Here is a 16553-nt window from a genome sequence, read left to right as displayed (position 1 = left end):
GCCAGAACTTCGTTATTTTTGAAGATATCGACTTGGATCCTGGACCAACATATTTTTGAGACCTCAAGCTTCAAGAAAATGCCCCCCTCCCCCCCTAAAAAAAGAAAAACAGTTGAAATTGACAAACAAACGCAAAAACGACTTCAACATTTGAAATCGAGAAAAATTACTTAAATCAGGAAAAGAAGCTAAAATCGAACTTTAAAAGCTAAATGGGCTTAAAATCGAGAAAAATTACCTAAATCACGAATAACAGCTTAAATTGACTTAAAATCCCAAAATAAATAGCTTAAAATCGTGAAAAACGACTCGAAACACGAAAAACAGCTTAAATTGACATAAGAATTCAGAAACGGCCTAAAATCGTGAAAAACGAATTAAAGCTTAAATAGCTTTTTAGATCGACACGAAACAAAAAAACGACCTAAAACGGCTTGACATCGTGAAAAAGATATAAACATGAAATGGGCTTTAAATCGAGAAAAATTACTGACCCCACTATCTCGCAGGAGGAAAGTCGAAATGTTGCTGTTTTGGGTCCCGAACACCACCAGAAGGTTGTAACACTCCGCACGCCATCCCTGACATGGAGGTCAATCTCAGTTTGTATGGGGTCTCGATTTATACATTATCTACCATTCACCTATTTATGGCATCGGTCAAAATGCAACACTATATCATGCTATCATCTGGACACTGACTGTTTGCTACTGCTTGCCATTGATGTGGGCATCCAAGTCTGCTCGGGTTATTATTGTTTGCTAAAATTGAATTAAGAAAAAAAAAATGACGATGTGCGGTCTAGATAAGAGCTTCAAAAGAAAAGCATACAATTCAATTTGAGTCAGTGAAACCGACGATGTGACGCTACGCTACTCACTAAACCATAAAGTCTGTTTCACATAGAATCTGGTCGCATCTTTTCATTTACTGCAGCGCCCCTAGTTGTCACATCGCGAATCTATTGACAGTGTTTTGATCCGGATGGTTTGTTTACTTAGTGGTGAAAATTTTATCAAGATTGAAGCAGTCAGTCAAAAGTTATCGACGATGAAACGCGAAAGGCGAGAGAAAATTCTGCACACTTACGTAGAGAAACCGACGTGGTCAGGAGTAAAATTGCGAAATTCCTGAAATATATAAAATCGACTGTAAATTCGGTGCTGCAACGTTACCGAGAGACCCTTACTGTGGATCGAGCAAAACAAATCAGGCGTAAAAGTGGAACATATGACCGGAAGCTGCGAGCAAAGGTAATTCGATCAGTTCACAATAATCCTGGAATCTCCTTGCGTGATTTGGCGAAAAAGTTCGAGACGAACCACAGTACAGCTCGACGAATTTGTTTGCGAGAAGGCTTGCGGTCGTATCATGCAAGCAAACACCCCAACAGGACGCTGAAACAAAACCTGGTTGCCAAAACCAGGGCAAAGCAGTTGTACGAGAAAGTGTTGACCAAGTACAACGGATGCATTTTGATGGACGACGAAACTTACGTCAAAATGGATTTTGGACAAATACCCGGTAACAAATTTTACCTTGCGAAGCGTAAAGGGAATGTTGCCGGTAGTTTCAAGTTTGTTTTCGCAGATAAATTTGCTCGTAAGTTGATGATTTGGCAAGGGATCTGTAGTTGTGGGAAGAAGACTAAGATTTTCATCACTGGGGACACAATGAATGGAAATGTTAACAAAGAAGAATGTCTCCAGAAGAGGGTTTTGCCATTCATTCGGTCCCACAAAGGTCCGGTGAAGTTCTGGCCGGACCTGGCAAGCTGCCACTACAGCCGGGATGTCAATTTTGTTGAAAAAAGTATCAATCCACCAAACTGTCCGGATTTTCATCCCATCGAGAAATATTGTGCAATAGTTAAGGGCAAACTGAAGAAATGTGGCAGAACCATGAAAAAAACCCGCTTAAATGGAAAAGTGGTGGAACAAGATGGCGAATGAGGTTACCAGCAGTACTGTGCAGAAAATGATGGGTGGTATCACAAAAAAGTTTGAAAATTCATCCGAAAAGCTGACGAATGATTTTTATGTATTTTTTTTCCTTAAAGTGCAATAAAAACCCTACAAAATGACATTTTTAGTTTTATTGTACATTATTTCTTTGCGGAGAAATGATCTGTTTTATCCGACTAGATTCTATGTGAAACACACTTTAGCTTTCGTTGTGACACCAGAAACTCCAAACAGAAACAGAAAGAATAGTACTTTTTTATTTATGTATATTCCTGAGATTTGTGTTCTTTAAAGAACATATAAAAGCCTTAAGTATAGATATAGGTTATCTTTATAATAGTAAACTTAAAGTTAAACACTTTTAAACACAAGGGTATTTACAGACACAGCTTTTTGTACGAGACACTCAACTAGCACGAAAGAGTATTTCTACTCTTGTCTTCTTTTTCAACATTCTACGCTACTCTAACAAAATCTCAACACAACAGCGGCGCCCGTTTGGTGGTATTTTTCCGCTTATCGGTTATCAGCTGTTGAATCTCTTCGAAGGATTTTCCCTTCGTCTCCGGAATGAACACGTATATCAGCAGTCCGGTGATGGCGGTACAAACCGAAAAGGTCCAGAACGATACGTACGTTCCGACTCCATCGGATATAACCTGGAACAGTTTGATAATGGTAAACACCACCACCGAGCTGATCATTGCAAACAGGGCATTGGCACAAGCTTTGATGTGCTTGGGGAAAACTTCCCCGAGGATGGCAAATGGAACCGTTGCCAACCCGAAGGCGAAGAATATGATAAAAATCAAGGCGCCTACGAAGGGAATCCAGCTGTATTGCTCTACGGAATACTGGAAAGCAGTTAGAGTGAAGAAGCAGGCACAACAAAGTAGACCGAAAAGGGATCCGGTGCAGGACAGAAGCAAGAGCGGTCGTCGCCCGCATTTGTCAACGAAGAACGTCGGTATGAAGACGGCAATCAGTTGAACTACACCCAGGATGATCGAGAGTTCAGCTGCGTTTAGATCCATATCTAGCTTGGCGAAGATCGTTTGTGAGTATCCCAGGATGGCGTTGATACCGGTCAGTTGCATCCCGAACGATAGGAGCAAAATCATTGCTAGGCTTCTTCGGTTGGCTTTTGTGAAGAGATCTTTCCAGGGTGAGGAGTTTTGAGCACTTTTTTGGACTAGAGCTTTCATTGTATGGAGCTCGAGGTAGAGTTCATCGGAGCTCGTTTGTCTAAGCCACTGCAGGCTCTTAAGTGCCGCCTTGTCGTTGCCTCTGGCTAGGAAGAAGTACGGTGTCTCTGGCATCCACAAAAAGGCGGTTATGAAGAAGATTGGGAAGGTCATCGAAATCAACGCCAGACTTTGGAAGCTGACGTAAGGTCCTACACTGTACTCGATTAAGAATGCTACTTTTGCCATCACTGTCACTAAAACTCCTGTTGAGCCACGGATCGCGTTGGAGGAGATTTCTCCCAGATAGATCGGGGTTATTGTGTAGGCCATTCCGTAAGATATTCCGTGTAAAAATCGGGCTGCGTAGACTATAGGAATATTTGAGGCAAACACGATCATTATCCAGCCTATGGTTAGAGGAATCACTGAAAGGAGAAGGACTAATTTGCGTCCCCATCGATCGATTGTGAAACCAGTGATGATCGGACCGAACAAAGATCCGATCGAAAGAATCGACACAATCCATGATCCCTGATCTGGAGTAATAGGAATCGGTGAGTCTGCCTGCTTCAAAGCCGGAATTGCCGGCGATGACCAGCCGGCTGCCGCAACTGTCGCCACTAATGACATTGTAGCTATTAGATTAAAGTAAAATAGGTTAAAATCTCAATACTATAATCATCCTCTCGACCTGATTACCAGTCACTGCGGCTAAGTACTCGTAGCGATACCTGAAGAAACCTTCATTCCGACGAAATTCAACCATCTTCAACCAGATTCACCGAACGAATAATCTCTGAACTTCACCTTGCAGCGCCAAGAGATTCGGATGGCAAGGCGATGACATCGACACACTACTAAAGGTACCGAAAGATGTCATTATTTGATATCCAATTTCGGAAGTACAACCCCTAATAAAGATTAAACAACACAACACAACCCGACCCGCCAGACCGACCGGCCTTACGACTGATAACGGTCTCGGGGTATTTGTAACTTTGTAATAGTTCATTCACTTGCATCCACCTGCCTCAGTGCTGCTATGTGAATAGTGATCCCGTTCTGTGCCGTCGTCGTTGCTTTTAAAATCGGAGATTAAACTATCTTCAATGATTTATTTCCTTCCCACCTAACGGAGGGAATCCAGAGCAAACTGGAAACTGGCCATTCCATTTCGGAAAGTTTGTCATCAAACTGGGGTGGTTCTAGAAATTGAATTTATAAAAAAAAGTTTGGATCAAGGTCTGTTGAGAATCTATACAATATCTTGGGCCACAACCTGGAAGTTGTTTGTGACATGCTTCATACTCCAAGATTTTCGGGAATTTATTGAGACCACCTTCGACGAAATTCGGAAACACCTTGCATCTCATCACACAATCAGATGTCGTCGAACTCATACGAGTCATTGCTACGGTTTATCAAATTGGTTGAATTTTTAATTGAATCTTTCTGTCATCTTCCGTTACTCCATTGTCATAAGATGAGGTTGTAAAAAAGTAAATTCCAGCGACGTGAAGACATCAACACTTATAAAAACAAAACTCAAACAAAGATTTTCTTAAATTAAAGGAGTGCAAAAATAAAATTTGGGAAGCTCTGCACAAATTATCTAACCAAAAACTTCTAATATTGGCAGTTCATCTACAGAGAACAGACGTACAAGCTACACAGCAAAAAAAGTGTTAAGATGGACGATGTAATTTCTGGAGATGATGTAGTATTAGGGATTTCTGTTGAAATAATACATCTAAACGATGTACACAATGTAAATACGTCGTGTGGTGTAATATCACAACTTTCTTTGTGATATCGCATCAAGTAGTCAATGTTTTCTTCCATTGACGTTCAAATTGTGTTCATTTCAAAAAGTTAGAAACGGATTACGGACCTCAGCTTTGCGTGTTTGGATTGTAAGTACTACCAAAATTGAATTAAAATATAAGCAAACCTATAGCTTCGATTATAATTTCCTTATTTTTCATTTCTAGGAAATTTGGTCCATTTTGCATCAGCGGTAAAATAAATATCAGATGGTTTCAAACAGCCGGATACATCCTGACGATGTAATATTAAGTAACATTTGCAACCCAAGTTATGTACAGGTATTTGATGTAAATTCACAATACTTTTTTTTGCGGTGTAGCCCACGAAAGCTGTGGAAAACCTAAACCAGCTTTTTGAACTTTTTTTTTGTTTTTTTTTTTTGGCGAGGCCACCAGAAATAAATAAATGTGTCCGGATCCAAATAGAAAGACTTGACCTTCAAGTTTCCCATCTTTATTGATTGGTGTATGGATTGAATCCGTCATATTTACGCTTTATTTATATCTGTATGAACAATTCCATCATCCTCGATGTCACTTGCCGAATCCTTTTCATAAAACTAATTTCGAGTGTACAAATTTTATTGAAATTTATGACAATAGCTAATATTTCTATATGACTAAAATCCAAACCTCTCAGAAAATGTTTTGATTCGTACGTCCAACGCGATCTTCGTCTCCATCACTGTCTGCCATCTTGGCAGCGCAAGTGCCTGGAACAACCGGAACACCTTCAGTTTTACCGAATGCACCCGGGACATTCCGCATCACTTCGTGGCTTCTACTGGCCAATGATTTCTTCGAAAAATGTTCTTTCGTTCCAATCCAAGGGTGAAGGGTGGTCCATCCACTTCTGAAAATGTTGCCGGATCCAAATAGAAAGACTTGAATTTCAGGATTCTAATTGGAGTCTGAACTGAATCTGTAATATTTAGGCTTTATTTATCGTGGCCTCCTTATTTATATCTTTATCTAATATCGGCTAGCTATAGCTTGTCGACCAAAAGTTTAGGATCACGCCTTTTCGAAAACTGGGCCTTCAAAAGAAAGTCGATTTGTAACTTTTGAACGGCGCTGTAGAGGGCACTGATTGAAGTAAATTTTTAACGTATTTTCGGATCAATGAAAATTTTCAAATTTTTCTTTTAAGATTTTCGATTCGAGCTTGTACGTCTGTTCTCCGTGGCTCATCCTGTTATTGCATCTGAGAGAAAAAATTTGCTAGTCTGCAATCTGGCATTTGTTTTGACACGCCATAAACTTTTCTGTCTGATGATTTTCAAAATACTTTATCTATCCACCGAGATAAACCGTGTGTCATAAACTAATTTGGTGCATCAATTCAAGATTGATAAGCTTGTTATCTAGCAAAGGTCAGTTTCTAAAGATACAGGCCGATTAAATGTAGCCAAAGATAGATTGAGTAAGAAAAGGCAGGTGTTGACAATAAAATGACAAAAATTCAAAAAAATACTTCTTTGAGATGCAATTTTACAAATGTGAAATTTTGTAATTTTTGTAATTTTTTTTAAATTCTTATAATTTATGTATTTTTTGTAATTTTTGTCATTTTTGTCATTTTTGTCATTTTTGTCATTTTTGTCATTTTTGTCATTTTTGTCATTTTTGTCATTTTTGTCATTTTTGTCATTTTTGCATTTTTGTCATTTTTGTCATTTTTGTCATTTTTGTCATTTTTGTCATTTTTGTCATTTTTGTCATTTTTGTCATTTTTGTCATTTTTGTCATTTTTGTCATTTTTGTCATTTTTGTCATTTTTGTCATTTTTGTAATTTTTGTAATTTTTGTAATTTTTGTAATTTTTGTAATTTTTGTAATTTTTGTAATTTTTGTAATTTTTGTAATTTTCGTAATTTTTGTAATTTTTGTAATTTTTTTAATTTTTGTAATTTTTGTAATTTTTGTAATTTTTGTAATTTTTGTAATTTTTGTAATTTTTGTAATTTTTGGAATTTTTGTAATTTTTGTCATTTTTGTATTTTTTGTAATTTTTGTAATTTTTGTAATTTTTGTAATTTTTGTAATTTTTGTAATTTTTGTAATTTTTGTAATTTTTGTAATTTTTGTAATTTTTGTAATTTTTGTAATTTTTGTAATTTTTGTAATTTTTGTAATTTTTGTAATTTTTGTAATTTTTGTAATTTTTGTAATTTTTGTAATTTTTGTAATTTTTGTAATTTTTGTAATTTTTGTAATTTTTGTAATTTTTGTAATTTTTGTAATTTTTGTAATTTTTGTAATTTTTGTAATTTTTGTAATTTTTGTAATTTTTGTCATTTTTGTAATTTTTGTAATTTTTGTAGTTTTTGTAATTTTTGTAATTTTTGTAATTTTTGTAATTTTTGTAATTTTTGTAATTTTTGTAATTTTTGTAATTTTTGTAATTTTTGTAATTTTTGTAATTTTTGTAATTTTTGTAATTTTTGTAATTTTTGTAATTTTTGTAATTTTTGTAATTTTTGTAATTTTTGTAATTTTTGTAATTTTTGTAATTTTTGTAATTTTTGTAATTTTTGTAATTTTTGTAATTTTTGTAATTTTTGTAATTTTTGTAATTTTTGTAATTTTTGTAATTTTTGTAATTTTTGTAATTTTTGTAATTTTTGTAATTTTTGTAATTTTTGTAATTTTTGTAATTTTTGTAATTTTTGTAATTTTTGTAATTTTTGTAATTTTTGTAATTTTTGTAATTTTTGTAATTTTTGTAATTTTTGTAATTTTTGTAATTTTTGTAATTTTTGTAATTTTTGTAATTTTTGTAATTTTTGTAATTTTTGTAATTTTTGTAATTTTTGTAATTTTTGTAATTTTTGTAATTTTTGTAATTTTTGTAATTTTTGTAATTTTTGTAATTTTTGTAATTTTTGTAATTTTTGTAATTTTTGTAATTTTTGTAATTTTTGTAATTTTTGTAATTTTTGTAATTTTTGTAATTTTTGTAATTTTTGTAATTTTTGTAATTTTTGTAATTTTTGTAATTTTTGTAATTTTTGTAATTTTTGTAATTTTTGTAATTTTTGTAATTTTTGTAATTTTTGTAATTTTTGTAATTTTTGTAATTTTTGTAATTTTTGTAATTTTTGTAATTTTTGTAATTTTTGTAATTTTTGTAATTTTTGTAATTTTTTGTAATTTTCGTATTTTTTTTATTTTTTGTATTTTTTTTTTAATTTTTGTGATTTTTGAACCGAAGTAGGCTTTGGCGGAATAGGACGAAGAAAATTTTCCGCGTGTGTCGAAATCATTGTGTTGAGGAAAATTTTGTTTTTTTAAAAGAAATTAATCGAAAAGTGTCTATCCTGTCAGGCTATCGAAAATCGATCGAACAAATTCTCCTCTGGCAGAATTTTCGAAACTTCCTCCGAAGTAGAGTCATTAATTACTAGCTATGTTCGGGAAAGTGAACAAGTGTGATCAAACTGGTTCTGGGCTTTACTATCCAAATCGTGTGGGAAGATTTTTTCCTTGGATTCCTGCCCTTTCGTGATTTTTGATAGAGTTACAAAAAATGATGCAAATGTTCAATAATTGAATTGAATTTGTGAAGTGATTCTTTCATCAATACCGTTGAAAAGTCGGCAATTTGTGTTGTGTTTCCATTGCAACGTGTTATGTTGTGTTGTGAAAAAGTATTTTGAGATGGATCCAGTATGATAAATTGTTAGTTCAAATTGTTGAGGCCTTTTATGAATACAGATAAGTATTCTTTCATTTAATAAATTCTAGTATCCTTTTAAAATGGTACGAGGTAAGATATTAAAAATGTGCAAATGACTTATATTTATATTTCAATAACCAAAATAGCTTAACTCTATTAAAGGGGATTGGTGGGGGGTTGGACAGGGCATCGAACGATCCGAAAACTAATATACAATGGATTGTGGGTTCAAGCCAGCCGGAGTATCTTGGCAAATTTAGAATCATGAGTAGGTTACCTACTTATGTACCTTTTCAAGATTCTTTATTAGTTACGAACAGTTGGAAGGGAGTCCCAAGCCAGTGGTAACGGACCCCTTGGTTGTGCTGCAATTATTGATGATGAGTTAAGCATGAACAATATTTGAATATGCGATCGAGACTTCCCGTACCGACTCGGATCGAAAGACCTACCAGCCACTGGTGGGTTTAAATACATACATACATACATACATTTTTTTAATTTTTGTAATTTTTGTAATTTTTGTAGTTTTTGTAATTTTTGTAATTTTTGTAATTTTTGTAATTTTTGTAATTTTTGTAAATTTTGTAATTTTTGTAATTGACAATTTTAACAATGCTGACCATTTTGACAATTTTTAAAAATTTTGACAATTTTGACAGTTTTGACAGTTTTGACAATTTTGACAATTTTGACAATTTTGACAATTTTGACAATTTTGACAATTTTGACAATTTTGACAATTTTGACAATTTTGACAATTTTGACAATTTTGACAATTTTGACAATTTTGACAATTTTGACAATTTTGACAATTTTGACAATTTTGACAATTTTGACAATTTTGACAATTTTGACAATTTTGACAATTTTGACAATTTTGACAATTTTGACAATTTTGACAATTTTGACAATTTTGTCAATTTTGTCAATTTTGACAATTTTGACAATTTTGACAATTTTGACAATTTTGACAATTTTGACAATTTTGACAATTTTGACAATTTTGACAATTTTGACAATTTTGACAATTTTGACAATTTTGACAATTTTGACAATTTTCACAATTTTGACAATTTTGACAATTTTGACAATTTTGACAATTTTGACAATTTTGACAATTTTGACAATTTTGACAATTTTCACAATTTTGACAATTTTGACAATTTTGACAATTTTCACAATTTTCACAATTTTCACAATTTTGACAATTTTGACAATTTTGACAATTTTGACAATTTTGACAATTTTGACAATTTTCACAATTTTGACAATTTTCACAATTTTGACAATTTTGACAATTTTGACAATTTTGACAATTTTGACAATTTTGACAATTTTGACAATTTTGACAATTTTGACAATTTTGACAATTTTGACAATTTTGACAATTTTGACAATTTTGACAATTTTGACAATTTTGACAATTTTGACAATTTTGACAATTTTGACAATTTTGACAATTTTGACAATTTTCACAATTTTGACAATTTTGACAATTTTGAATTTGACAATTTTGACAATTTTGACAATTTTGACAATTTTGACAATTTTGACAATTTGACAATTTGACATTTTGACAATTTTGACAATTTTGACAATTTTGACAATTTTGACAATTTTGACAATTTTGACAATTTTGACAATTTTGACAATTTTGACAATTTTGACAATTTTGACAATTTTGACAATTTTTGACAATTTTGACAATTTTGACAATTTTGACAATTTTGACAATTTTGACAATTTTGACAATTTTGACAATTTTGACAATTTTGACAATTTTGACAATTTTGACAATTTTGACAATTTTGACAATTTTGACAATTTTGACAATTTTGACAATTTTGACAATTTTGACAATTTTGACAATTTTGACAATTTTGACAATTTTGACAATTTTGACAATTTTGACAATTTTGACAATTTTGACAATTTTGACAATTTTGACAATTTTGACAATTTTGACAATTTTGACAATTTTGACAATTTTGACAATTTTGACAATTTTGACAATTTTGACAATTTTGACAATTTTGACAATTTTTGACAATTTGACAATTTTGACAATTTTTGACAAATTTTGACAATTTTGACAATTTTGACAATTTTGACAATTTTGACAATTTTGACAATTTTGACAATTTTGACAATTTTGACAATTTTGACAATTTTGACAATTTTGACAATTTTGACAATTTTGACATTTTGACAATTTTGACAATTTTGACAATTTTGACAATTTTGACAATTTTGACAATGTTTTGACAATTTTGACAATTTTGACAATTTTGACAATTTTGACAATTTTGACAATTTTGACAATTTTGACAATTTTGACAATTTTGACAATTTTGACAATTTTGACAATTTTGACAATTTTGACAATTTTGACAATTTTGACAATTTTGACAATTTTGACAATTTTGACAATTTTGACAATTTTGACAATTTTGACAATTTTGACAATTTTGACAATTTTGACAATTTTGACAATTTTGACAATTTTGACAATTTTGACAATTTTGACAATTTTGACAATTTTGACAATTTTGACAATTTTCACAATTTTGACAATTTTGACAATTTTGACAATTTTGACAATTTTGACAATTTTGACAATTTTGACAATTTTGACAATTTTGACAATTTTCACAATTTTGACAATTTTGACAATTTTGACAATTTTGACAATTTTGACAATTTTGACAATTTTGACAATTTTGACAATTTTGACAATTTTGACAATTTTGACAATTTTGACAATTTTGACAATTTTGACAATTTTGACAATTTTGACAATTTTGACAATTTTGACAATTTTGACAATTTTGACAATTTTGACAATTTTGACAATTTTGACAATTTTGACAATTTTGACAATTTTGACAATTTTGACAATTTTGACAATTTTGACAATTTTAACAATTTTGACAATTTTGACAATTTTGACAATTTTGGCAATTTTGACAATTTTGACAATTTTGACAATTTTGACAATTTTGACAATTTTGACAATTTTGACAATTTTGACAATTTTGACAATTTTGACAATTTTGACAATTTTGACAATTTTGACAATTTTGACAATTTTGACAATTTTGACAATTTTGACAATTTTGACAATTTTGACAATTTTGACAATTTTGACAATTTTGACAATTTTGACAATTTTGACAATTTTGACAATTTTGACAATTTTGACAATTTTGACAATTTTGACAATTTTGACAATTTTGACAATTTTGACAATTTTGACAATTTTGACAATTTTGACAATTTTGACAATTTTGACAATTTTGACAATTTTGACAATTTTGACAATTTTGACAATTTTGACAATTTTGACAATTTTGACAATTTTGACAATTTTGACAATTTTGACAATTTTGACAATTTTGACAATTTTGACAATTTTGACAATTTTGACAATTTTGACAATTTTGACAATTTTGACAATTTTGACAATTTTGACAATTTTGACAATTTTGACAATTTTGACAATTTTGACAATTTTGACAATTTTGACAATTTTGACAATTTTGACAATTTTGACAATTTTGACAATTTTGACAATTTTGACAATTTTGACAATTTTGACAATTTTGACAATTTTGACAATTTTGACAATTTTGACAATTTTGACAATTTTGACAATTTTGACAATTTTGACAATTTTGACAATTTTGACAATTTTGACAATTTTGACAATTTTGACAATTTTGACAATTTTGACAATTTTGACAATTTTGACAATTTTGACAATTTTGACAATTTTGACAATTTTGACAATTTTGACAATTTTGACAATTTTGACAATTTTGACAATTTTGACAATTTTGACAATTTTCACAATTTTGACAATTTTGACAATTTTGACAATTTTGACAATTTTGACAATTTTGACAATTTTGACAATTTTGACAATTTTGACAATTTTGACAATTTTGACAATTTTGACAATTTTGACAATTTTGACAATTTTGACAATTTTGACAATTTTGACAATTTTGACAATTTTGACAATTTTGACAATTTTGACAATTTTGACAATTTTGACAATTTTGACAATTTTGACAATTTTGACAATTTTGACAATTTTGACAATTTTGACAATTTTGACAATTTTGACAATTTTGACAATTTTGACAATTTTGACAATTTTGACAATTTTGACAATTTTGACAATTTTGACAATTTTGACAATTTTGACAATTTTGACAATTTTGACAATTTTGACAATTTTGACAATTTTGACAATTTTGACAATTTTGACAGTTTTGACAATTTTGACAGTTTTGACAATTTTGACAATTTTGACAATTTTCACAATTTTGACAATTTAGACAATTTTGTCAGTTTTGACAATTTTGACAATTTTGTCAATTTTACAGAGCTGAGAATAATTTCCACATTTTCTTTTTCTAAACTTCATAAGTCGTATGACATATAGAATTTTCGCTACAGATTCATGCTCACAGTGACACTTTTTTCATGCCAAAAAGTAAACAACCCATCAATCAATCATGGCAGAACAAAAACCGAAAAATTGCTGCCTGACTGCCGTGAGTTGTATCCTTTCATTTTTTTTGCTCTGTTCATCTTGCCAGGTTCGGTTAAGTTTCCGAACATTATTGCTTTTGTCATAAAATGTCCCAATGCTATGGAACATCATCTCGAAACGACTTTCCCATAATACCTTTGCTTCTTCCGATGGTGTTTTCACATCCTTTGTTTCTATTACCATCAAGTTTAGTAGAGCTTTGCTTTTCCAACTATCATTTATCATAGCGATCAGATCTTGTAGGAAAGTTTTCTGATGGTAGTACCAATTAATGACAGTTTGTTAACAACACGTAATAAGCGTTGTTTCAATTTAAGTTCTTAAAAGTGGAATCACGTAAAACTAAAAACAAATTTATTGACTGTTGTCAATGCGATGAAACAAAATCCTTCCGTTTAAAATTTGCAACTTGAAGTCATAAATCGCTACATCGATGATTTTTTGCCTCATCTCAAGAACGATTGATTTGACGAGTTATGACTTTTGCGAAATTAGCGTGACCTTTGCGATTTGGTTGGTTGATTGATTGATCGTCGGTGCATAGATTTTATTATGCACATCATCTAAACTGGAATTTCATAGCGTTAGAGGGGGGTGGTATTGCCATTTCAACAGTCAATAAATAATATTTTCCAATTGCGCCAAGTTTTCGGCCGGCCTTGTCCCATTTTGTCATTTTATTCTAACAGAGATTTTTGACGGTCGCCATCTGAGTATTTTGCTGCTGTTTTGTCCTTCAACAAAAATAATAGATCAGATTCCTTTGCTTTCTTGGCAATTTGTCAACACGCTTGTATTTGAACAGAAATTTGATTGAATGGTAATTTATAAATTGAGATGGTCTTTAAACCACGATAAGCGGGTGCATAATGCAGAATGATGAATAATTGATACCCCTAAAAGTATTGCCAATTTTAATGATCGGATTGATAAGCACACCAGTATGAAACTTATCTGTGGAATAAAACAAAATTCGGCATGGACTCTATCGTTCGCACCTCCTAAGCAATTATGACGTCTCCCTTGCTTCTGTAACGTCAAAGAAAAAAGGGCAATCGCGTGAGAATTTTGGCTATCGGCTGTGAAAGGCCACACACACGACTCGTTTGAGATTGTTATCATTGGCCGGTCTTCGATTGGTAGGCCTGCCGAGCTTCCAACTGATATGAACTTGAATTGAACTATTTTGCAACAACCTCCTAGCGATGATGATTACGGGGCGCTGAAACAAAATATTACCATGGGTTATCTCGTTTAATATGTATACCTGTATATGACTAGCACCCATGGGACGACAATCAATCATATCTTCAGCCGAAAAAACCCTGAATAGCCGTCCAATGCTATCTATCTGTGTGGTCAATGGGAGAAGAATTTACAGCTCGGCTTATTTGCTGTCGTGAATTCGTCCATGGCGAAGGTGTTGTGTAACCCGAAAATAATTCATCTGAACAATTTTTATTAGAAAACTAGTTTTAAAAGTATTACAATTATGGGGGTTCTGGAAAGCATAAAGGATTTTGGAAAATACTCCAACCAATACATAGCAGCTTTCACAGGTATGCTTACAGTTAAAGAGTGAACTCCGTAACGACTTTTCTTAGAGGTCGTGACTCATGCCCTACAATCGTATACTCACAGGTATACTCATCATTTTTCTTTTGCAGTAACGCTGCTGACACTCGCAGTAATCGCATCGTATGGTTGGACGTCACCAACCCTTCCGATACTGCTGGCCGCTGATTCACCTTTGCCTATTACACCGGACGAAAGCTCATGGATAGTATCGATACTGGTCCTAGCGTCAATCGCTGGACCGGTAATTACGGCCTGGTCAATAGACAGATTTGGTCGGAAATACACCATGCTATTTGCTGCCCTCCCAACCATAATCGGATGGATTCTGATCGGTGTTGCCGAATCGGTGACTGTCCTCTACATCTCTCGATTCCTCAGCGGTATTTCCTACGGCATGTCCTACGCCTCGATTCCGATTTATTTGGGAGAAATAGCTTCCGATCCAATCCGAGGATCCATCGGAACTCTGTTGACCGTAATGGCTAAGTTAGGCATCTTCATCGAATACAGTATCGGCCCATTCGTTGGATTCCGAACCCTAGCTTGGATCTCTTTAACCTTTCCGGTGGCCTTCGTCTTTCTGTTTATCTGGATGCCCGAATCTCCATACTATCTGCTTTCCCAGGACAAAGCCGATGCTGCCGAGAAAAGTCTCCGATGGCTTCGGAAGCGTGATGGTATCGAGGACGAACTAGCCATGATGAAAGCCGCCGTAGTTCGATCCAAACAGAACAAAGGAACGTTCCGGGATCTACTTACTCACGGTAATCGTCGATCACTCATCATCGTGCTAGGTTTAGGAGCCCTTCAACAGCTTTGCGGCAGTCAAGCTGTTATCGCTTACTCCCAGCAGATCTTCGAAGAAGTCCAAAGTGGTCTGGAGGCTCATGAATCATCAATCATGATGGCAGGCATTCAACTGGTCACCGCAGCCTTCTCTTCATCAATCGTCGATCGCGCAGGTCGACGACCACTGCTCCTCATCTCAACTGCCGGCTGCGCAGTTGGAACTTTTGTCGTTGGACTGTATTTCTTCCTTCAGCAGCAAGGAGTCGAAGTTCAAAGCTACAGCTGGATACCTCTCGTGGTTATGATGCTGTACATCATCTCCTACACCATCGGCTTAGCAACGGTTCCCTTCGCAATCCTCGGAGAAGTTTTCCCCACAAACGTGAAAGCCGTTGCCGCTGCCATGTACACGATCGTTGCTGCAACGGTTGGATTCGGAGTGTCAAAACTGTACCAGGTTATTTCCGATGAGCTCGGAACCTACGTTTCGTTCTGGATTTTTGCTGTTTGTTCGGCGCTGTTCCTGATCTTTGTGTTCGTACTGGTACCGGAGACGAAGGGCAAACCGCTGGATCAGATTCTAGAAGAGATGAAATCCCCCGAGAAACGAAGTTTGAACTGTAGCAGCTGCTGCGGACAACGGAAAAAGTTCGAGTTCTGATTGAGTGAGAGATCTGTGTGAACCTTTTGATATGCAATAAAACATGATTATGACTAAAGTTTCTTTTTTTTATCATCTGGGCCGGAAATGTTTCAACGAGTTAAGTTGTTTGAGTTTGCGTCGGTATCGGTGTTTTGGGTGATAATGTAAACACGATATTCGACTTCAAATTAGGGCACTTCATCTTTTGTATCATAAAGTCTCTAGAGTCTATAGAGATATTAAAATGTTCCATAAATAAGAACAGCACCGATACTTTCCCGTCTCTTGTCCAATCATTATATTTCTTTAAATTTTTTTTCACA

At 33.1% G+C, this 16553-nt stretch overlaps 2 protein-coding genes across 2 annotated transcripts; one reads left to right on the top strand and one right to left on the bottom strand.

The window, feature by feature from the left end:
• Positions 1 to 2440: 2440 nt before the first annotated feature.
• On the bottom strand, positions 2441 to 3923 carry LOC129752058 (facilitated trehalose transporter Tret1-like). The gene is made up of 2 exons (XM_055747852.1): positions 3851 to 3923; positions 2441 to 3786 (listed from the first exon to the last, which is right to left on the bottom strand). Exons 1-2 carry the CDS (start codon positions 3915 to 3917, stop codon positions 2441 to 2443), a joined length of 1413 nt encoding a protein of 470 aa, XP_055603827.1. The 5' UTR covers positions 3918 to 3923.
• Positions 3924 to 14712: 10789 nt separating this feature from the next.
• On the top strand, positions 14713 to 16248 carry LOC129752057 (facilitated trehalose transporter Tret1-like). The gene is made up of 2 exons (XM_055747851.1): positions 14713 to 14779; positions 14888 to 16248. Exons 1-2 carry the CDS (start codon positions 14713 to 14715, stop codon positions 16246 to 16248), a joined length of 1428 nt encoding a protein of 475 aa, XP_055603826.1.
• Positions 16249 to 16553: the final 305 nt, after the last annotated feature.

Source organism: Uranotaenia lowii, chromosome 3 (assembly GCF_029784155.1).
Source record: "Uranotaenia lowii strain MFRU-FL chromosome 3, ASM2978415v1, whole genome shotgun sequence".
In the NCBI taxonomy this organism is placed as follows: domain Eukaryota; kingdom Metazoa; phylum Arthropoda; class Insecta; order Diptera; family Culicidae; genus Uranotaenia; species Uranotaenia lowii.
The sequence above is the reverse complement of the archived record's forward strand: the minus strand, read 5'-3'. Positions and strand labels throughout refer to the sequence as shown.

Coding starts and splice junctions, on each gene's coding strand:
- LOC129752057 (XM_055747851.1), top strand. CDS start 14,713: ATGGGGGTTCTGGAAAGCATAAAGGATTTTGGAAAATACTCCAACCAA. Junction 14,780..14,887: donor ATACATAGCAGCTTTCACAG/GTATGCTTACAG, acceptor TTTCTTTTGCAG/TAACGCTGCTGACACTCGCA.
- LOC129752058 (XM_055747852.1), bottom strand. CDS start 3,917: ATGGTTGAATTTCGTCGGAATGAAGGTTTCTTCAGGTATCGCTACGAG. Junction 3,787..3,850: donor GTACTTAGCCGCAGTGACTG/GTAATCAGGTCG, acceptor TTAATCTAATAG/CTACAATGTCATTAGTGGCG.